General features: G+C 41.5%; 2 protein-coding genes across 2 annotated transcripts; one reads left to right on the top strand and one right to left on the bottom strand.

The window, feature by feature from the left end:
- Positions 1-2,206: 2,206 nt before the first annotated feature.
- LOC127314804 (uncharacterized) lies at positions 2,207-6,121 on the top strand. The gene is made up of 10 exons (XM_051345332.2): positions 2,207-2,561; positions 3,028-3,106; positions 3,229-3,320; positions 3,967-4,071; positions 4,180-4,259; positions 4,544-4,634; positions 4,705-4,812; positions 5,085-5,171; positions 5,448-5,516; positions 5,598-6,121. Exons 1-10 carry the CDS (start codon positions 2,367-2,369, stop codon positions 5,778-5,780), a joined length of 1,089 nt encoding a protein of 362 aa, XP_051201292.1. The 5' UTR covers positions 2,207-2,366; the 3' UTR covers positions 5,781-6,121.
- Positions 6,122-7,794: 1,673 nt separating this feature from the next.
- LOC127314803 (sphingoid long-chain bases kinase 1) lies at positions 7,795-11,781 on the bottom strand. The gene is made up of 8 exons (XM_051345331.2): positions 11,580-11,781; positions 10,675-11,046; positions 10,307-10,400; positions 10,190-10,227; positions 9,753-9,899; positions 9,491-9,590; positions 8,492-8,949; positions 7,795-8,263 (listed from the first exon to the last, which is right to left on the bottom strand). Exons 1-8 carry the CDS (start codon positions 11,607-11,609, stop codon positions 8,114-8,116), a joined length of 1,389 nt encoding a protein of 462 aa, XP_051201291.1. The 5' UTR covers positions 11,610-11,781; the 3' UTR covers positions 7,795-8,113.
- Between the last annotated feature and the right edge of the window lie 11,629 nt (positions 11,782-23,410).

Genomic DNA, 23,410 nt, shown 5'->3' with positions numbered 1-23,410 from the left:
TGGAATGAGAGAAACAATAGAGTTTTCAAGAACAAGCACGCCCCTTCGCAAGTCATCTTCGAGAGGATTAAAAAAGAAGCTACGCTTTGGGTTTTAGCAGGTGCTAAAAATTTGAGTAATTTGATGCCGCGAGAGTAAACTTGTATTATGTCTAAAACCTTTTCTTTCTTGTAAACTCCTTGCTTAATCAATGAATGGGCAAAGCTTTTGCCCTCGTTTCAAAAAAAAAAAAAAGAAAGATATGGAAGAAAATAAACTCCAGAACGTCATAGTGAAGAAAGCGTTTTCTAAGGAATTAGAGAGGAGATCTCGTTGCGGCGAACGGTTAGCCGTGTCAATGTGTCATGGCCTTCTGAGGTAGCCTTAAGGAGTTGCTGTTGTTAGTTGTGGATGCTTTTCTTCTTCAGCTGCCTGGGCATGTCCGGGTCAGCTGCTTGCTCTCTCTTCCTCCACCTCGGTGATAAAGCAAAACGTTGTAATCCCCCTCCTTAATAAAGATCGGCCTAGCATTTTGATGAATAAGGTGCACACGTATTTTAAGACGAAGTTTGACCTAAAAATTGAGAAACAAAATCTTGATCATATCGTACGTAGTTAGTATCGTTGATTTGTATTAGAATATTTTCTAATGACGCTAATTATATACAAACTACCTTTATATATTTTGAGTAATTCTTGATCAAATAAAAAACATGAAAAACGATGGTCTTATTCAGGGAGTACTATATCTAGTACAAGTGTACTCCTAAGTTGAGGCAATTTATTTGGACTGGGGGAAGTAAAAAATTATAATTTTTTTAAATCGCGCACTTCTGCAAAGTGTAGTAGCCATCGCTGTTTACGTTTGACATTTCTATCTAGTGGAGTAGTAAAAGACTAAAACAATTTTCGCTTTTGCTTTGGCTAGAGACGTCATCTATGTTTGGGCCAGACCCAGACGAATCACGAAAGCATCAATACACGTACGTGTGGCCGAAAGGTTGGCAGCTTAATTACCCCGCCCCCACTCGTGCACTTGTATGCTCGTTTCCATTAATTTACCCTTGTGTTAATAGATCTTCAGGTAGCAAATAACTGCGGGTACACTGATTAATGCACATCCAACACATATCTTGATGTCTTTGGATCTGAGTGTCTGATAGACTATCTCCTTCTTCATTTGAGCAAAATATCTGACATGGTTTTATGGTGGTTAGCAACCAGCGTATGGGGTTAGGTGCATCTCTCTCTAGTGTGTGTAGCTGTAAGTGATCCATGAGACGAGGGGTAAACGATGAGAAAATAGCATAAAAAGTTTTGTTCAAATTGGGTGTAAACGATGAGAGAAACGGCCCCATAAGGTGAATATCAAAGAGCTTCAAACTTAATAAAGTTGTGTGTAATTGGTGTGATTCAGTATAACACGTAAAGTTGCGGGGTTCATGAATTGGCCTAGGTGGATAGTGGACAAAAATTATCTCTATTTCATGACAACTGGTCATGTGCAATGACCGATAGCGACAAAAGAACACAATGCCAATAAAGATATAACCATCGAATCACGCGTACTATGCCTGAAAACCCCAATAGAGATAAACCACTGCGTCATAAAACCTTTTTTTATACAATAACCTGCCATATTCACAATCATGACCACGACATACCAATACATACAAGGATAACATGTCGCGTCGCTGAGGCTTTAGCCACGTTGATATATAGTGACGTGCACGGCTAGTGACATGAGCACGACAATCCTATAAAAGGTAAACCGTCACATGAAAATACACGTAGCATCGTCACACCTCATCGACAACAGAGCACCTACATGCCATGCCACCAGGCATGGCCGCACTCCGCATCTCCCACAAGACACCCCAAGCCTCTAGAAAAGAAAACAGCAAAGCCAAAACAAACATCTCAAAAGCATAAAGAAGGGGAACTTGGTTCCTAGTGATGTGGCAATGAATTTGGGCCACCTAAAATTGTACACCATGATGAGTGTATACTATTTTACTGAAACCTTATTTCGATTTTAGTAATTTGGATGTTGACCTACGTTCTTAGAGGACAACTTAGGGGACAATTTTATTTAGAGAGTAATAAAAGATGTCCCAAATCTGACCAAAGCACGGAAATCTACACACCTCCCCTTTGCCGTGAAGTGAAAGTCTATTTAAGAAGACCTGAAATGGCCAAATCGCATCGCATCGCACCCGCATTAATAATCTAGGGAAGCCTCACTCGGCACTCAGCACACAAAATCAAACCAACCCACGCCTGCCTCGCTGCAGGCCCCACCCGTCAGCCTCACGCGACCCGTACAGTCATAGAGACAGGGACAAGCAGCTAGACAGAGAGAGGCGAGCCCCGCACTGGAGAAGAAGATGGGGGAGGAGAGGAGGGCGGCGGAGGAGGCGGCGGCGCGCGCGGCGGAGCAGGCGCGGGAGCTGCAGGACGCGGCGGCGGCGCTGCTCTCGCGGACGTGGGCGGAGGAGGAGGCGCTGCGCCGCCGCGCCGCCGTGCTTCGGGAGGACCTCGCCCGGCTGCGCAGGGCCGCCGCCCGCGCCGACAGCGACAAGGTAACCTGTCCGTCCGCCTCGCCGCTCCCGGCCTGCCTGCCTGCTTCCTAGTCGTCCTCGGAGCGTGCGCCGCGCGCGCGCGAGCGCGTCGGTCGGTGGGTTGGTTGGTGGATGGCCGAGGAGATCGCTGCTCGGGCGTCTGGCGCCGCCAGGGTTCCGCGGCGGCTTGCTCGCCGTGCGCGCTCGCGCGCGCGCGGCGCCAGATCACCGGGGGAGATCTCTGCGTGCGTGGAATGGAACTGCCATCTGGCTTCTGGCCTGGCGTGCCGTGGAAATCTCGGCCTCGTGGTGTACGGTGTACCCCAAAATGTGCCCGTGGAGCGAGCATGGTCTTCCTGAACCATCCTGCTACTACGCACGTCCGCCCGCCCGCCGCTGCTGATTTGGCTGATCGTTGCAATGCGCATGGTTTCTGCTTGTCCTGATGTGTCTGTGGGCTGTGGCCCCCTTTGCTGTGCTTGCGCAGGTTGAGGAGGACCTGGATCGAGCGGCGTGCCTCATAAGTGATGGCGACATTGCCACGATTCTCCCCAGCAAGGCGCATGGTAATTGCGGCTCTTTCGCGAGCTTCATCTTGTTATTGGGTTTTTGGCATTTCCTCTGTACCTCTCTTTTCTGCGAGGTTCTGTTCTTCTAACGTTTTGCTGTTTTGGGGGGTTATTAATAGGCGCTTTCCTGAAGCTGCTCTTGGGACCGGTGAATCTCCGGGCAAGGAAGGAGGTGCAGCTCAAGGTGAAGGAGGAATACAATAGCTACAGGGTATGTGCAAAATGTGCTACTATTAGGTATTGGCGTTGATATCTAGGCAGCAAGTGTATTTTGAAATGAGGGCTTAGCTGACATGAAGCTGGCTACAAGTGTGTCTGAGATTACAATAGATAGGCGGATTTGAAATCCACTCTTCCATTTTACCCTAGTATTCTTAAGGAGAAATGGTATAATTCAGTGGCTCAAAACTTGCATAAAGTGAAAGATGTGCAAGCTGAGCAATGTGCAAGTTGTGTCTACCATGAGCCTGTAGATACTTCTCAAGTTCTCATTCATGTATATGACCCTGTTGAGTCAACTGTGGTTTATATATCAGTCTAACTTGCAACTTTTGATCAATTAATTATCTTCAAGTTATTCACGTAAAGAAAGTCACATTTATCTGCTCTGATATGCTTATGTAAATATGTAACTACAAGTCTAAATATTTGGCTTTACTTAACTAAATTTACAGAAACGGTTAATAGGACAATTAATTTTCCATAGGACCTTCTCACTCTTCCTATGGAGGGAAGTTTGCTTTAGCTATTGATGTTAGATTTGCGGAGAACTGTCTTTGTGTGTAGATAATCCTCATTAGTCATTACCTACAACTCTTGTGCAGTTCTTAATTTTTTCCCCTTTTTCTCCTTTTCAGGATAGGACTGCTGTAGTCTTCCTTGGTTTTCCGATGATTCTGTTGTTTCTTAGGTCATGGTTATGGAATGGATGCTTTCCAGCATTGCCAGTTCAGCTATACCAGGTACATTCTGATGCTTGTTCAGGACTTCGGGGAATATCAGTACAAATGCAAACTAATGCTATGTTCCAAAAGATGAACTGACAGCTGAACTTATCTTATGTTTAACAGGCTTGGCTGTTATTCCTGTATACAACTTTAGCTTTGCGGGAGAACATATTGCGAGTTAATGGAAGTGATATCCGTCCTTGGTAAGGAATAATAACTAACTAGTTTGGATCCTAGTTCTTTAGTTTTTTCATGTTTAGTATGAGCCCATATTTTTATCTCTCATTTCAAGGGAATTTTGTGATATTCAGATGCTTTAAGTTATCTTGCTGAACTATGCGACCAATACCTGCCTATAACCTGTAACATGTTTCCAAGCCATTTTCTTTATGAGTGTGTCTGTTCTTCTCATAGTCATTCTGCATTTAAGCACCAGCAATGCCATTGGTTTCTTTGGAACTTAACAAAAGTTCATTGTACTCTTAAGGTGGGTATGCCATCACTACTGTGCCATGTTGATGGCTCTTGTAAGTCTCACATGGGAAATTAAGGGACAGCCTGACTGTGCACGTAAACAGGTATGCATTCTGATCTTTCTGTTCTGTCTTGTACATGAAAGCATGCCTTAACATGTATCTTTTTTCACAGAGGGGTGTCGAGCTGTTTCTGTGCTGGGCTGTAATGCAAGGTTTTGCCATGATGTTGCAGAACAGATATCAGCGTCAAAGACTGTATACTCGGATTGCTTTGGGGAAGGTAATACATTCTGATAAAGGGCAAAAGACCCGATTCCTTACATATTCACTGTGGTGGCTCTAAGCCTATAACTTTCCTGATCAGTAGCAGTGGTTTTGAAGATTTTCGGAATGTTCATCAACTTTATAAATTGACATTATCTTGCACCGTCTATTTAGTTGCATGGCATTTAAGCACCATATGTTTCTTCTGCTACATCCATTTACCTGTACAGTCATCTGCTCTAACTTTAGTCAAAGTAGGTAATAACTTCAAATTCTCTTTTCCGGCAGGCTAAGAGAATGGATGTCGTGTGGGGAGAGACTGCTGGTGTTGAGGGTCAACTCTTGCTGCTGTGTCCTGTCCTCTTTCTCTTGCAGGTATTATTTATTCTGATGGTAGTTTTTGTTTTCATAATTTACTTTTGATATGGTACATGATGCCGGTTGTGTCTTGTGCTAAAATTTCCTAGTTTGCCTGCGTAGTATATAGTATCAGGTCATTTATTTAGATTAGTATTTCTGTGCTATCAAGTGGGCGTGTTGGATCTTGTAATGTCAAGTTATAATTTACTCGCTTAAAAAAGGTTATAATTTTACTCTCACGAGTGTACAAGTATCTGAGGCAATTATCTGGATTCCCTGTTATTTGTCTAGGTCTTCGAGGGTTATGTTGGATTTTTACTTCTTCGGACAGCTCATAGAGGCCTCATCCCTGAGTGGCAGGTCAGAAACTTTTTGTTATTAATGCAAGCAGGATTTATCATATTTGAGCATGTTATAACCTATATATGTATGCTGTCACAGGTTGTGGTATGTGGGATCCTGCTCATTGCAATGGCTATTGGCAACTTTGCAAACACAGTGGACACATTGATGGTTAAGTCCAGATTCAAAGCAAAGATGAAAAAGTCCAAGAGCAAACGGGATCTTGCTGCGTGCACATCACCGACTGGCTCACCGCTGACAAATTCAGCAGCTGGAGCTTGAGAAGGAGGTGTTCACATCCTATGAACATTGCCTGTATTGAATCAGGGCTTATTACAATTGTAAATCATTAGTTTTCCGGCCACCAGCTCCTAGTGCTGCTGACTGTGTCAAACCTCATACCCATGCAATCATCAAACGACTAGGTTGCTGACGGCCTCAGGTTAAGGGTAACTAAGAATAAACTGTTCATGTTCGTTTCTTTTTTGTTCTGAACATTGAGTGGGCTAGATGAACTTAGGACTGTAAAAGGTAGCGAAATTTTCTGGGTATAGTTATTTGTGAGACTAGATTGCCGGAATCAAACATGTGAAGTTGTATACAAGCTGTGACCCTGCCAATTCTATCTCTTTGTTGGGGAACTCTGGTACTGGTATGTGGATTTAATAGGCATTTGCCAATCATATCCCATGTTTGGCTAGAAGTTATGGACTGCAAATTGGTAGTTCATGCTTGCATCGCCAGTCTGAATATCATCATAGGTAACCATCCGTGGAGGTATTTTCATTTCCACTATTGCATTTCTTGTGATGAACTGAAATTGGAAAGTGGTTCATGTGAAGCCTTCATGCCCTAGCTGTGCATTCCTAACAGAAATGGAGTACATGGCTGAAGTGTGAGTTGCATGTATATTGAATGTATGGGTTCACTTCTCCTCTCATGTATATATTACATGGTGCACTGTCCTGATCCTTTGCACTTTTGTTTTCTCTTTTAGCCGATTGATTCATGGGGTTCCCCGCAAAAAAGAAGATAGATTCATAGGGTTGAGAGAATGTGAAATGTTGTTTAATGTGAAATGTTGGAGGGAACCAACTTTCAATCTTATATTTGTTCTGATATGTGGCAGCTAGCATATTCTCAATCCGTGACCAAAGTAGTATTGTCTAATCAAATAAAGTGAAGTAGTGAGATCCTGCAAACACTAATGCAAGCACGAGCCATGGGCTTGTCTGGTAGAAGATGTAGTGGCTGCCGAATGCTGAGGTAGACACAAGCAGCTCAGTAAGTTCACCAGACAAGTAAATTGAACTCCATCAACCCTGCGCCTCTTTTGCGATGTCAAGCCCCAAGCTCTGAATATAATCGGTGTGTGCGCCCTTACCATGTATACAGCACCAAAGCCAACCTTAACGAGCTTGTTGACACCAGACGGAGATGGCACTGATCTGGTCGAAATTGCAGAGTAAGAAGCTTCCCTTTTCATTGCTAGAGTTGTCTAAATCCTTTTGTGTCATAATAGTCCTTAACCATATGCAAAATAAAAATACATAAATTCTACACTAATCTAAACAACCAATCAACTTCCAAAGAAAAAAAAACTAATCAAAAGTTACCAATACATGGAGAGTGGCCGAACGGAGGACATGTTACATGTAGCTCTTTATTTTTAGACACTTAAAATTCATATTCTAAAGTTAAAAAAAAAAATTTTAACAAAATTCTAGAGGTAGCCAATGATGTATACTAAAAACATGTATAATCTCAATATGAACAACTTTATATTCTAGGATACACAAATGATAAAATCCCTAGAATACAAAGTCGTACGTACTGAGATTTTGCACGTTAGTAGCATACATCATTGACTACCCCTAGAATTTTGTTTCAGATTTTTTAAATTTTGAAATACAAATTCTGAGTATTTTAAAATAAAGGGTTGTATGTAGCTCGGTCCGCAATACATGTTACCACTTTCACTGACACTGTGTTTGGATGCACATAATTGGCCTTAGAATCATGGAATCTGGAATTTGGGGTCAACCTAAGAACTGATCTCATAAGGGTGACTCAAATTTTTATAAGACCAGAGAAAATATTTCATTTACCAGTGTAACTAACGAAACTGTGGAATTTCATTTGCAAAATTTAACAGAGGTTTGTTGTCTTTAACATGGGAACCTTGGCAAAATATAATATACTTGGAGTAAACTGTGCACTGAAAACAAAGCTATTTTTCATAGTCTAAATTATTTCTGGCCCCGAATTGAGCTAAGCTTGTTTTTGTCTTGGTGACTTTATAAACTGCATTTCGGTCATCTATATATGGAGAATGGAAACCAATATATGTCGTTTACACTTCACTTAAGGCAGACGATCACAATAATGAAGTCATATTTTCCTGGAATATACACCTGCCCGCTGCGCATCAACTGGGCCCGGCGAATCTGGAGTTCATCCCCTAATTTACAACCTTGGGAAAAATGGGTGAAAAACAATGGCAGAATACACATTTTACAGTTGCATCAATACTCTCCTTCACACTAATTTAATGGGTATGCTGCAGCATTGCTCGGAGTGGCAGCATGACTTTTCGATGGGTTAGAAACCTACTTCTAAGTTCTCGGATGCCGGCCAAGCAACCGGCCTTGTGATGGGAGCAGAGAGCAATGCCATTCTGGTTGGCCATCCGCCTGAAGAAGCTCTCCATCGACACCACAACCACTGTGGGTACTGCCGACTGGCCTAATTTTTACTTCTTTTACCTGCAAGGAATGGTTGCAAAACCGAGTGTCACAGGTGGACAGAGGTAATTACTCAACCCGGCAATGAATAAAGTGAGGGTGTAGATTGAGCGGTCTCATGAGATGCCAGTAGTTTTATGAAAATAACGACTAACAAGATTCAGGTCCAGGATGTCTGCCTGCCAGGAATAGGCATTGCAAGCAAAGTGAACAAGGTGGTTAGAATGAATTATTCGGAAATTTCAATACCTTGACATAGTCCACAAACGGGAGTAGAAGATGCCAACAGAACTGATAGGCAACAAAGAAGCAAAATAATCTGAGCCTTCCACTTCCATGGACAAGAATCAAGTCCAGACTGCCGTCGTCATGCTGAGCTTTTGGTGCAACAACTGGCGAAAGTAACCCCTGGGCAGGCTTGCAGAAGTGATTGCAAACCAAAATGCCTAGAAACTCCCCTTTCCTCGTAACCCAATTATCTCCGGTCTTACCATCCATTTGTGTACTTCTCTTAACCTTGCTACCATCAGAAAGCTGGTCATGAATTTTTTCATTCGATGAATTCGGTTTAGGATTTCTCTCTGGTGATAAAGGCATATAATCCACCTCAAATCTGTACTGGGGCAGGGACAGAAACTTAAGAAGGCCAGCGATGACGTAACGGAAGGGCCCAAGCTGCAGGCGGAACTTTTCAGATAATTGTATGACTGAAAGAAAAACAATACACCCGAGGTTATAAGTTGACTATAGACACATCCAATACAGCTATGGGCGGGTAATTCAGAAGACATGATGCATTCGTGTAGTAATATCACAGCTAATTTACAACTATGGCCTTCCGGGTATTATTGTCAATCAATATAAGAGGTATTCACCACGAGTGATATCTTCTGTACAGATAACTGTCTTCTTCTACATACAAACAGAAGTGCTCAGAGGAGCATTTCAAGTTTTCAAATATCTAGATAAGAACCATGAGCCTTTCTGTAATCCTACATAGCTAGAAACATCACAAGTATGAACTTCAAATATCATATGTAAAGTCTCTTCTATTCTTAGTTAACAGGTAAGCCAAATAGGAACAAAATTGTTCCTTTGTTGCTGGAGACAATATGTTACATAAGGTTATCTAGCTAGGTTATAATTCTAAGTTTAATAAGGATTAACATCACTGGAATCAGAGCGTTAAGAGTCAAGATATCACATGCACAACTTCAGATTTACATGTAAAGAAGAACGAAAATTTACCATCAGCTACGAAACCACAGTAGGAAGCCGTCAAACCGAAATGAGTAACTCCAGCTTGGATCCATTTTACAGCAAACACATCGATTGGTGTGAAACCACCCTACAAAAGTAGGGACTTACATATTAATATCCAGTCATACTTAACATATGACGTGGGGGAGAAAAGAAGAGCAAAATGACATTTCACGGTTGAACAACCTAGTATGTCTAATTATCAACAAAACCCATGAAAATTATAAATCACACTTTGACATAAAATTACCTTAGCTAAAGCAGTTGCTGCCGACACAGGATCCCTGATGCCAAGAACAGTCCACACCAATGAATTATCAGAACCAGCAGGAACTATCCCGATGGGCAGTTGAAGTGCCTCGTTCAAATCATCTCTACCAAGTAAACCATTCAACACCTGTTCAATGTATGGAAATATCTAGTTAGCTGAATGGTTACAGAAGCTTCTTTCTGTTAAGAAAGAATTTAATGGCTGCAATGTGTAACAACCGTGTGTTGGTGTTTACAAAGTTTGGACAAGTGTGAGTGCTACTTAGCAGTTAAAACTCCAAATAACATCTGAAGGAGATCAGCAGAGAGTATGTGCTAAGAACGTTAACTTTCAAAGTAGTAGTGAATGAGAAGCCAAGCACAAGTGTGACCAGCTCAGTTTGGTGAGAATCATATGAAAGGAAATGACAGCAGTACCTCATTCACGACTCCATCACCCCCAACACATATAATACCTGTAAAGATCGAAAATATAGAGAATTGAGCAATGAAATGGAAGTGCAGTTGCAAAAAGAAATATGCAATTGATATTACCATCAGGGCATGTACTGAAGTCAACAGTAGAGGCTAGCTCCTTTGCATGACCAGCATACGCTGTTTCAACAACTTCCATTGCGAAGCCTGAAAGCTGCACCGGATCAAAATTTAAACACAAAAGTATAGAGGTAACAGAACATCTGTTCTAAGAGGCATAGATGCAACCATTTAAAAACCAGAAGGGTTATTTTTTTTGCTTCTGTCTTATGCTATTTATAAGTTCACAAAACTGATTTGACGCAACACACCCTCAATGGATATTGACACAAACTAAGATGGTCCCTATGAAACTGAAACGAGATTTTTCTAGCTGAAACCAGCATACATGTTTTTGACTGTCGATAGCAAAACTAGGAACATCTTACCTTCAGCGTTGATTGCACTTTCTTGTAGAAAACCTCACGGGAGCTACGGAACCCAGAATAAGGATTCAGGATGACAAGAACTTTGCGGATATTTTCTTGTTTCGCGTCCGATTGGTCTTGCAAAACATTAATTGCTAAATAGTTGGGCAGTTCCTCTGTGTAAGTGGTACTAAGGTCAGAGCAACAGTTTGATGCAATCTGCCTCTGGGTGAAAAGGGAGGTCTGCAATCGGGTTGATTTCCTTAATTTGCGAGGCAAAAGCATCTGGGCGACTTGTGGCCTTTGCAACTTCATGGCATTCGAACACTGGTAGAAGCTTCTTGAACGGCGTGAATTATAGGTGAAGCATTCATTTACAGCACTACAGGAGACCTGCACAAAACATGAGAGCAGGCTCTGGGTCAACGGGATGCTCGAGAAGGGGTATTCCAAGCTTATGTTAGAACTTAATGCAGTAGGCACACGCACAGCATAGCAATACCCTAGTATGTGTCAATGAGATGTTAGAGTACTTTCTTTTGTGATCATAGAAAAATTCCCATTTCAATTAGTGATTATAGTACACAACAATGCTCAAGCTCGAGAAACACATCCCAGAGCCAGTGGTAGGAGGTCTGGATAATGGATCACATCACCCATGGACAATAAAGAACTAACCACCCTAAATGCATAGAAAAACAGGAGGAGATCAGAAAAAGAAAAAAAACAGGAGGAGATAAGAAAATTTAGAAGAAAAGTTGAGTTGCTCCTCCTAATATTTCCCCCATTTATCTTGACCTCGAGAAGGCAAAGGACCTTTCACTCCTCAACACACTCCCGTTCCTAGTCAGGAACGCAATTCTAATAGACTGCCACGCCTAGAAGATACAACCAAGAAACGAACGAAGAGAAGCGGGAGGTTTTACCGGGGATCGGACGAGGCTTCTGGCGCTCATGATCGATCTCCAGGCGAGGCTAGCCGCCCGCCGTTCCGGATCACGAACCCCCCTCCCGTGCCTCAACTCAAGAGCGAGAGCGGGGAGGCCGCGGCGAGCGGCGGCGACGGAGGGGAGAGGGGAAGACGGCAGCCGGGTGGGGGATCGAGGAGGACAAGACAACCATGGAGTTTGTTTTTTTTTTGGTGTCCTTTTTCCGTTTGTTTGGCTACGACGGAATTGTTCCTTTTTTTGTTTTCTCCTGGCGACGATTGACGGCCGTTCGATCAGGGAAATCGGTGGATAATAGTTGTGCGCAACCGTGGGGATTGTTGGATGTGTGGACGTACTGTACAGGAGAACGATTTGGGTCGTGTGGGGTTTGGTCCGTGCACGTTGTTGAATGCTTCGTGCCTCAGAAGATTATCCTCTTTCCATCGCAGACACATCCTACGGCATGGTTTTGTCATCCAAATCTGGACTTGGAGCATGAATCTCGTGCACGATATACCTTCGGTTGCAAATCTGAAGGCGTTAATAATGTTGTATTGTGATCTAAATTATTCTAAAGGGAGGCTAACTTCTGACGAGCGGAGCGAGGTTCCCCGCGGTACGGATCGATGTCACCGTCTATATATACCTCTTGTAATCCGTCAGCTAGGGTTTATCAGATTATAAAATATCACGCGGCATTTGTAAATACTCCCCGATATAGTGAAGTTTTGCTAGCTGGCGCCCGTAGTTTTTTCCTCTTCTGTGTTGGAAGGAATTATCCACGTTAAAATCTTGTGTCCCCTGCGTGTGTTCCTTTACCGTTCTTCGTTATTTCCTTGTTGCCTTTGTAACAAGTGGTATCAGAGCCCAGGTTTTAACCTAGGGTTTGCGACATGTCTTCCTTGAAGTTCGATCTACCGCAGCTGGATTATACCACGAGATTTTCTCTGTGGCAAGTGAAGATAAGGGCGATCCTTACCCAATCTTCTGATCTGGATGAAGCTCTTGATGGTTTTGGCAAGAAAGATGCTAAGACCTAGACCGAAGATGAAAAGAGGAAAGACCGTAAGACTTTTTCTTTAATTCAGCTTCATCTATCCAACAATATCTTGCAGGAAGTGCTAGCTGAGAAATCCGCAACGGCGATGTGGTTGAAACTAGAATCGATCTGCATGTTCAAAGATCTAACCAGTAAGATGCACGTGAAGATAAAGTTGTTCTCGCACAAGCTGCAAGAAGGTGCGCCAGTGATGAACCACCTATCGATCTTTAGAGAGATCGTTTCTGATTTGCTGTCCATGGAGGTAAGTTATGAGGATGAGGATCTCGCTCTTATACTGTTAGTCTCATTGCCTAATTCTTTTGCGAATTTCCGAGACACCTTGTTATACAGTCGTGATTAACTAACCCTTGCCGGAGTTTATGAGGCCCTCCAACAGAGGAAAAAGATAAAATCTATGATGCAGGCAAAAGATTCGTCTTCTAAGGCAGAAGCACTGCAGGTCCGAGGCAGGACCGAGAACATAAACAACAACTACAACTACTACAATAGAGATAAGAGCAAGACCGACAGAGGTCGCTCAAAGTCCAAGAAACGAGATGGTAAGTTCTGCAAGTATTGTAAGAAAACCAACCACAATATTTATGATTGCTGGAAGTTGCAGAACAAAGAGAAAAGAAACGGTACTTATCAACCGAAAACCAAATCAGATGGTGATGGTAAGGTTGTTGTTGTTTCCAGTGATAATTCTGATGGTGATTGCCTAGTTGTGTTTGCTGGTTGTGTTTCTGGTAATGATGAGTGGATCGTTGATTTTGCATGTTCGTTTCATATTTGTTGTAACAAAGACTGGTTCAGTTCTTATGAGTTTGTGCAGAGTGACGAATTTGTGCGTATGAGAGATAATAACCCACGTGAGATCGTGGGCATTGGCTCCGTTCAGATCAAGATGCATGATGGCATGACACGCACTCTGACAGATGTGAGACAAATACCTGGCATGGCCAGAAATTCGATCTCTCTCAGTACCCTTGATGTTGATTGGTACAAACACTCCGGTTCTCGCGGAGTCCTGAAGGTAACAAAAGGTTCTCTCGTTCACATGATAGGTGATATGAATTCTGTAAAGTTATATGTTCTTAGAGGTAGCACTTTGTCTGGTATTGTTGTTGCGGTTATTCCTGATGAGCATGATAAAACTAATTTGTGGCATATGCGTCTTGAACATATGAGTGAACATGGCATGGCAGAATTACACAGGAGATATCTGCTAGATGGCTACAATTTGAGTAAGTTTGAGTTCTCTAAGCACTGCATTTTTGGTAAGCATAAAAGAGTTAAATTCAATCCTTCCGTTCATACCACCAAAGGGATTTTAGATTATGTGCATGCTGATGTGTGGGGACCTTCCCGCAAGACTTCTCTTGGTGGTGCAAATTACATGCTTACTATCATAGACGATTACTCCAGAAAAATGCGGTCGTTCTTTCTGAAACATAAATCTGATGTATCTGATGCTTTTAGAAAGTGGAAAGTTATGGTAGAGAAGCAAACAGAGAAGAAAGTTAAATTGCTTCGTACTGACAATGGCATGGAATTTTGTTCTACTATCTTTAATGATTATTGCAACGATGAAGGCATTGTCAGGAACCAGACCATCCCATACACTCCTCAATAGAATGGTGTGGCAGAGAGGAAGAACAGAACCATCATCTATAAGGCTCGCTGCATGTTGTCTAATGCTGGTATGCATAGACGTTTTTGGGCTGAAGCAACCTCCACCGCCTGTTACTTGATAAATAGGTCACCTTGCATTCCGCTTGATAAGAAAACTCCTATCGATGTATGGTTCGGTTCATCTGCTGATTATTCACAGTTGAGAGTTTTCGGTTGCACTGCTTATGCTCATGTTGATAATGAAAAGTTAGAGCCTAGAGCTGTTAAGTGCGTGTTTCTTGGTTATGGTTCAGGAGTTAAGGCATACAGATTATGGAATCCTGAAACTAAGAAAGGTTTGCATAGCAGGAATATTGTGTTTAATGAGGATGCCATGTTTCATAAGAGTTCATCTACAGATGTTTCTGATGCTACTAATTTTTCTGATGTTTCTGATGATGAGCCACAGAGGATTAGCGTGCAGGTGGAGCACGTGGAGGAGAAAGAAAATGAAGTTGCTGAAAATGATAATACTATTTTTCAGCACTCACCACATGTGTTGCAGCAAACAAATAGTTCCATTGCTGTTGATAGACCGAGGCGTAACAAAGGTCCACGTCCTCATTTAATTGAAGAATGTAATCTTGTTCATCATGATTTGAGTTGTGCTGAACAGGTGGAACATGATACTGAACCTGCTACATATGTTGAGGCCATTGCATCCGTAGACCCTGTGAAGTGGATTTCTGCTATGCAAGAGGAGATGCAATCGCTGGACAAGAATGGCACATGGGATGTTGTGTCCTTGTCTAAACAAAAAAAGGCTGTCCGCTGTAAGTGGATATTTAAAAGCAAGGAAGATTTGTCTCCTAATGAGCCTCCGAGGTTTAAGACAAGGTTAGTAGCAAAAGGTTTCAGCCAAACTCCAGGTATTGATTACAATGATGTTTTCTCCCCGGTTGTGAAGCATAGTTCTATTCGTGCATTCTTTGGTATTGTGGCTATGCATGATCTTGAGCTTGAGCACCTAGATGTAAAGACTGCTTTTCTGCATGGTGAGCTTGAGGAGGAGATATACATGGACCAGCCTGAAGGTTTTATTGTGCCTGGTAAGGAGGATCTTGTTTGCAAGTTGAAGAGGTCCCTTTATGGTCTGAAACAGTCTCCAAGACAATGGTATAAAAGGTTTGATTCATTTATGCTTGCACATGAGTTTAAGAGATCTCAGTATGATAGCTGTGTTTGTATCAAGTTTGTTAATGGATCACCTATATACTTGTTGTTATATGTTGATTGCTGCCAAGAGCAAGAAAGATATCACTACTTTGAAAGCACAATTAAGTAGTGAATTTGAGATGAAGGATCTTGGTGCTGCTAAGAAAATACTAGGTATGGAAATTACAAGAGACAAAAAATCTAGTGTGTTATTTCTTAGTCAGCAAAATTACATTCAGAAAATTCTTCATTGTTTTAATATGCATGATGCAAAGTCTGTTAGTACACCTATTGCTTCTCACTTCAAATTGTCAGCATTGTGATGGCGCGTGATGCACACGTCCGTTGGGAACCCCAAGAGGAAGGTGTGATGCGCACAGCAGCAAGTTTTCCCTCAGAAAGAAACCAAGGTTGTCGAACCAGTAGGAGATGAAGGCCACGTGAAGGTTGTTGGTGGAGGAGTGTAGTGCGGCGCAACACCAGGGAATCCGGTGCCAACGTGGAACCTGCACAACACAATCAAAATACTTTGCCCCAACTTAACAGTGAGGTTGTCAATCTCACCGGCTTGCTGTAAACAAAGGATTAAACGTATGGTGTGGAGAATGATGTTTGTTTGCAAAAAACAGCAGAGAACAATGATTGCAGTAGATTGTATTTCAGATGTAAAGAATGGACCGGGGTCCACAGTTCACTAGTCGTGTCTCTCCAATAAGATAAATAGCATGTTGGGTGAACAAATTACAGTTGGGCAAACAAATAGAGAGGGCCTAACAATGCACATACATATCATGATGACTAATATGAGATTTACTTAGGGCATTACGACAAAGAACATATACCGCTATCCAGCATGCATCTATGTCTAAAAAGTCCACCTTCGGGTTAGCATCCGCACCCCTTCCAGTATTAAGTTGCAAACAACAGACAATTGCATTAAGTACCGTGCGTAATGTAATCAACACAAATATCCTTAGACAAAGCATTGATGTTTTATCCCTAGTGGCAACAGCACATCCACAACCTTAGAACTTTCTGTCACTGTCCCAGATTCAATGGAGGCATGAACCCACTATCGAGCATAAATACTCCCTCTTGGAGTCACAAGTATCAACTTGGCCAGAGTCTCTACTAGTAACGGAGAGCATGCAAGATCATAAACAACACATATATGATAGATCAATAATCAACTTGACATAGTATTTCATATTCATCGGATCCCAACAAACACAACATGTAGCATTACAAATAGATGATCTTGATCATGATAGGCAGCTCACAAGATCTAAACATGATAGCACAAGAGGAGAAGACAACCATCTAGCTACTGCTATGGACCCATAGTCCAAGGATGAACTACTCACGCATCAATCCGGAGGCGGGCATGATGATGTAGAGTCCTCCGGTGATGATTCCCCTCTCCGGCAGGGTGCCGGAGGCGATCTCCTGAATCCCCCGAGATGGGATTGGCGGCGGCGTTGAAAGGACACGGATGTCGCCTAGAGGGGGGGGGGGTGAATAGGCGATTTAAAACTTTTACGAGATGGGCTTAACAAATGCGGAATAAAACTAGCGTTTACTTTGTCAAGCCCAAAGCCTATATACTATGGTTCACCTATGTGCACCAACAACTTATTCTAAGCAAGAGTTCACCTATGTGCACCAACAACTTATGCTAAGCAATACAAGCAAGTATGTGATAGCAAGATATATATAACTTCAAGCACGATGGCTATCACAAGGTAAAGTGCATAAGTAAAGAGCTCGGGTATAGAGATAACCGAGGCACGCGGGAGACGATGATTTATCCCGGAGTTCACACTCTTGCGAGTGCTAATCTCCGGTGGAGAGGTGCGGTTGCTTAGTGCTCCCGAACGCCACAAGAGGCTCACCTTGAGGTGTGGTTGCTCGATGCACACCAACGCCACAAAGGCCTCACCCCAAGATGCGGTACTCACACCACACACCGAACGCCACGAAGGCGCCTCACCTAAATCTCCGGTGACCCTCGCCACAAAGGCCTAGGTCACGGTTCCACTAAGGGATTTCCTTCGAGGCGGAAACCGGGCCTTACACAAAGATTGGGGCACACATCCACAACTTAATTGGAGGCTCCCAACAAACCGCCACAAAGGCCTAGAGTCCGTCTAGGGTTCCAAGAACCCAAGAGTAACAACCTTCTTGCTTTCACCACCACGAATCACCGTGGAGAACTCAAACCGATGCACCAAATGCAATGGCAAGAACACCACAAAGATGCTCAAGTCCTTCTCTCTCAAATTCCAACAAAGCTACAAAAGCTATTGGGGGAATAAGAGAGGAAGAACAAAGGAATTCACAAAGAACACCAAGATCAAGATCTAGAGAGTTCCACTCACAAAGAGATGGATTTGATTGGTAGAAATGTAGATCTAGATCTCCTCTCTCTTTTCCCTCAAATGGGGGCAAGAATCATGGAGGGATTGAGAGATGGAGCAAGCTTCTCTAGTTCAACAATGGAGGGAGAGAGAGTGAGAGAAGCACAGCCCAAGGAGGAAGAAGGGGGTATTTATACCCCCAAGAAAATCGAGCCGTTTGGGCAAAAACAGGCCGGATATTCCGGCCCAAGTTGGGGCCGGATTATCAGGGGCCGGATAATCCGGCCTCGGGACAAAACCTGGACAAAATCCGGCCAAAAATCCGGCCCCTATCCAGAGCTGCTTTTCTTCCGGTCCTTAGACGATTTCGGGGGGCCGGATATTTCCGAAATATCCGGCCCGGATAATCCGGCCGGATATTTCCAAAATATCCGGCCTAAGAAAACTAGAAACACCAAAACTAAAACGGGCATAACTTTTGCATCCGGACTCCGATTTCGATGATCTTGGGCTCGTTGAAATCACAACCACGAGCTCTACAACAATATGCATAGAAACATCATAGTCCAGCAAAGGAGGATAGAAACAAATGAAGAAAGGTTTGACCTATCTCAAAAAGACATACCGGTAAAACCTCCAATCTTGAAAATGCAACAAGTTGCCCATGGAAAAACCATTCTCAATGAACTAGAGCTTGTCATGAGAATAAGCACAAGCTCTAAAACATCACATGGATAAGATCCAAATAAAACCAAGAAAGATGATGAACCAAACTCGATAACGCAACAAGTGATCTATGCGAAATCCGTTTTCGATGAACTAGAGCTTGTCATGAGAATAAGCACAAGCTCTAAAACATCACATGGATAAGGTCCAAATAACAACCAAGAAAGATGATGCAAGGATGCAAAGGTTTGAGCTCTCTCCGAACGATACGATCGAGTTACTCACTCGAGAGCCCTCTTGATAGTACGGCAACTAAACTATAAACCGGTCTCCAACTACACTATGAGACCGGTGAGAAACAAACCCTATCAAGAGCAAACCTTATACTTGCGCATTCCACTTGAGCTCGATGACGACGATCTTGACCTCAACAAGATGGAACTCCTTTCTTGCTTGTGCTTGCTTGACGAAGTCTTGTGGATTGCTCCCCCATAATCCACCATGGGAGAGCTTCTTCTTCGGCGCATCTTCACATAACCATGACCACCATGTGGATGGCAAGACTCAAGCAAAGGACCTCTTCGAGATGGCTCATCTTGAACTTGCACTTCATTTCTTCATTCTTCATCATGTTGATGTCTTGAAGTAACTTGAGGGCTCACTTCATCTTCATCTTCAAGACATACTTGACACTTGATATCCTTCATCAATTTCTTCTTATTGCAACCTTGAAGCCAACATATGGTTCAAGAATTGCCTATGGACAACTCCTACAAATATAACTCAATGCAAACATTAGTCCATAGGGATTGTCATTAATTACCAAAACCACACATGGGGGCTCCATGCACTTTCAATCTCCCCCATTTTGGTAATTGATGACAATCTCTTTGAGAGGGTTTATATAAGGAATTTAAGTAACAAATAAGTTGAATATATAGAGCAAACTCCCCCATAATATATGCATGTGTGAATGATCTTGACTTTCATTGCATATATTGGCATTCAAAGCCTAGTGGAGTTTCCTCTAAATATTCAACTATGCAAAGCAACAAGATGCAATGCAATAAAGGCACATGCTTAAGCACAAAGCAAAGACATAACCAAATTCCCTTAAACCCTCCAAACTTCTCCCCCATTGGCACCAATTGCCGAAATGGGTGAAAAATTTAAAAGGCTAATATAGTGAGAGTTCCTCCATAGCGTGTGCATTTCTCATAATTTGAGTGGAATCAAATGCACATATCCAATGGCGAATATTCGGAAGGAATCACACTATAGATAGGATCAAAGATTGCAAAAAGATAACAAAGTCAAGAAGCTTCAACAAATGAAGCAAGCAACCAAATGAATCACAAAGAGGATACCAAAAGAAAGATAGATATTATGATAAGATCAAGAAGATTGCTCTAAATAATATGAGGAAGCTCCCCAAGGTTTGTGCACAAAACTAGACAATTTGCATTGGAGTATAAAGTGCACAAACATGGAATCATCACTCCCATAATATCATTCAAAAACAAAAGATACCAAGTGAATCAAACTCTAATGATCACCACAAGATAGTGCTCTAAATCAAATGAGGAAGCTCCCCAAGGTACATGCATAAATTAAAATGTTGTATTTGAATACAATATGCATAACATGGAATCCTCACTCCCTCATTACCATTTAAAACACAAACATTTGGAATAGATCATAGATAGAGAAATAAGCTTAACACTTGCAACAAACAAATAGTTGAGCAAAAAGTAAGAGGCACCATAATAAAAGGCTCAACCAAGAAGATATGTGAAAGGCATGATAAAGCATATTATAAGACTATTATATGGATGAGCAAAAAGCATCATCATAGTCTTCAATGAATTATATTTCTTAGCATGACCAATCAACATGCAACAAATAAAAAAGATATCAAATGGAGATGTATCATCTCTTATGTGTATAAGTTTCTCTAAGTGGACAATATCACAAAGATATTTATCCACAAAGAAACATGCACACACCAAATAGATACACAAGAAAAATAGCATGATATCCAAGACGAAGTCATGCAATATACCAATAAGATTTTTGCTTAATAGCATGGCCAAAGGCTCAATATTATCTTATTGTACATTCATGAACTTCAACCACAAACAACTAAAATACATCACAAATATCAACAAGGGATAGAAGATAGTTGGGATGCATTTGAGAAAGGCAACAAGTATCACAAACGGGGATACCAAAAGAAGTAACTAAATTTGCACTTTCATCTATATTGCACATGTGAGAGCCTTGAGGAATTGATATGCAACAAAATTGCTAGATAGGCATAGTTGGGATGGATGAATCATGAGCATGATTTAAAATACTTCCCAACACATGCACTCATCTCAAATTACTCACATTCACAATAAAGAGGTTTCATTAAGACTTTTGCAAGAAGCACAACATTTGCAAATCAAGAGATTCATGCCAAGATGCAACCATAAGGTTGGATACAAGAAAAGTATGCATGAGAAGATACTTGTTACCAAGATAGCATTGGTGTGGATGTAGTAGATATGTGTTCGTTGATCATCCTAGCTTGCCTCACGTTACCATTGAGTCACCACTTCTTTCCAAGAGTGAGACAAGCATTCAATGCATATCCATTGTACCTAACACAAAGGTAAGTACAAAATGGTCCCCAAACTAATTGGGTCCGAAGTAGTTAGACACACTACAACATATAGGACAAACTCCACAATTCTATGTGCATATAGATATGAAATTGAATTTCATGCACATCTTAGCCAAATTAGGATTTGATGGAGTTTACCCTATATATTGGATCAAAGAAAGTGACACATGCCATAAGATATACATATATTAAATATGCATGCACAATACTTTCAAGAACCAAAGGAAGATACAATTTGGACAAAACACCAAATAAACCAAGAGACAATGGTTGTCCAAATTATATCAAAGAATCAAATCAACACAAGATTGACTCCAAAGACTTATCTCATTATAAGAAGCTAATTAAACCTAAGCACAAAGGAATGAGATAACCAACTCCCAAGAGAGCAGGGTTCCAACAAATAAACCAAACCCTCGACACTTTTTATGATGGCACACAGTACCAAAAAGAAAATTTATGACTCCCAAAACCAAATTTTTGATAAAGATCAAGAGAAGTTTATATAACAAATATAGGAGAGCTCCCCCAAGATTAGTGCATTATCTAGGATTTAGAATATGGATACAAAATGCACACAACTAGGATCATCACACTACCTATATCTACAAAAAAAGCTAAGAAAGTTTGAATAGAAAAAAGAACACATGGGAGTCAAAGCACAACAAATTCATGGCAATAAATAAGGCAATTTAAACACAAGATCCATAAGATGCAAGGAAGACACATGGGAGTCAAAGCACAACAAATTCATGGCAATAAATAAGGCAATTTAAACACAAGAGCCAATGTAGATATGATCAATAAATATCTACCTCATAATTGATTACCAATTGTCCTAGGACAAGAGGTATTAGGAAATATTTCCGGTGGTAGTTTGTAAGTATACATAAGATCATATTTACAACGAACAAAGCATATGGTAAAAGATAAGAGTTAACCATCATGCAAAGAAAGTTTCTTGATAGCTTCATTTAGTCATACCAACATGCAAGGCAATTAATAGTATTCATACCAACATGCAAAGCAATTAATAGTATTCATACCAACATGCAAAGCAATTAATAGTATTCATACCAACATGCAAAGCAATTAATAGTATGACTTGAAGCACATGGTTTTCCAAAAATGTATTGAGGGACACGTTGTGAAAAAACATGCCAAGAAAAACTTACACAAATAAGATCCACAAAGATATTAGCAATGAAGCCATTTAAGCAAATTGGAGCTTGTTTGAGCAAACATGCCACATAGGAGAGATAATCTACAATATCAATTCTATGTGACACAACCTCAAATGTTCACATTTCCTAGGCTTGTAATATGCACAAAGCTTATTACTCCCCCATAATGTGATAAGGAATTTATTTTCACAAGAGGCAAATAAGATCCAACTAGAGATATTAATGAACATTAGAATTTGAATTTCTCATGAAGATGACATACCACATAGAGACTAGATAATCTTGCAATATCAATTCTAAGTGATATTCCTCATGTACACACATTGTTAGGATTGTGAAATTCCTAAAGGCATATCACTCCCCCAAAATGTTATAGTCCAATAATCTCTCATAAGAGCCATATAAGATACAACAAGATGCAAAGAGGCTCCAACACAAGCACAAATACATGGTGTGCAACCTAACATACATAGCCTTGATTTCTCAAGAAAAACACGTAGGATGCACAACATATACAAACACATGTTAGGAACAAAACTAACACATGCAAAGGGGCGAGTAACTTTCAATATAAATGAGTTGAGCACATGTTACCGCAAGGAGGAACATTGGGTGTATGATAGAAGTAAGATAACCAAAAGACTTGGCTTGAGATAGTATAAATGATGAAGATCCCTTAACTCTTCATGATGTAGCCAAGTCTCCAATGCCCTCCAACAAGCACCTATTGATCAAGTTTTGGATTGTTGGTCCCCAACTAAGTTGGGTCCTAAGAGGTTAGTCACAATAGGCCTGGCAACCCAAATGGTTCTTTTCTTGACACCACTTTGAGCACCAACAAATTTGGCAAACACATTGCCACCCTCATCCTTACGAAGAGAATAAACATCATCAATGGTGATAGAGTTGGATGAGGTACCAATAGTGCAAAAGGAGGAGATGTGACCCTTCTCACGGCATATGTAGCAAGTTCTTTTCTTCTCCTTCTTCTCACTAGATTTCTCCACAATGGGAGCATTAGCTTGATTCTTCTTGGGAAGTGGCATTTCTTCAACTTGAGGTTGAATATGAGTTTGAGCTTG

The sequence above is a fragment of the Lolium perenne genome, chromosome 7 (genome assembly GCF_019359855.2).
Source record: "Lolium perenne isolate Kyuss_39 chromosome 7, Kyuss_2.0, whole genome shotgun sequence".
Taxonomy (NCBI): domain Eukaryota; kingdom Viridiplantae; phylum Streptophyta; class Magnoliopsida; order Poales; family Poaceae; genus Lolium; species Lolium perenne.
The sequence above is the reverse complement of the archived record's forward strand: the minus strand, read 5'-3'. Positions and strand labels throughout refer to the sequence as shown.

Bases quoted from the DNA above. Each gene is read 5' to 3' on its own strand.
- LOC127314804 (XM_051345332.2), top strand. From the start codon at position 2,367: ATGGGGGAGGAGAGGAGGGCGGCGGAGGAGGCGGCGGCGCGCGCGGCG. The intron at 4,260-4,543 runs GTAAGGAATAAT...TGTACTCTTAAG, and splicing joins GGAAGTGATATCCGTCCTTG to GTGGGTATGCCATCACTACT. The intron at 4,813-5,084 runs GTAATACATTCT...CTTTTCCGGCAG, and splicing joins CTCGGATTGCTTTGGGGAAG to GCTAAGAGAATGGATGTCGT.
- LOC127314803 (XM_051345331.2), bottom strand. From the start codon at position 11,609: ATGAGCGCCAGAAGCCTCGTCCGATCCCCG. The intron at 10,401-10,674 runs GTAAGATGTTCC...GATCCGGTGCAG, and splicing joins AAGTGCAATCAACGCTGAAG to CTTTCAGGCTTCGCAATGGA. The intron at 10,228-10,306 runs GTAATATCAATT...CGATCTTTACAG, and splicing joins CTTCAGTACATGCCCTGATG to GTATTATATGTGTTGGGGGT.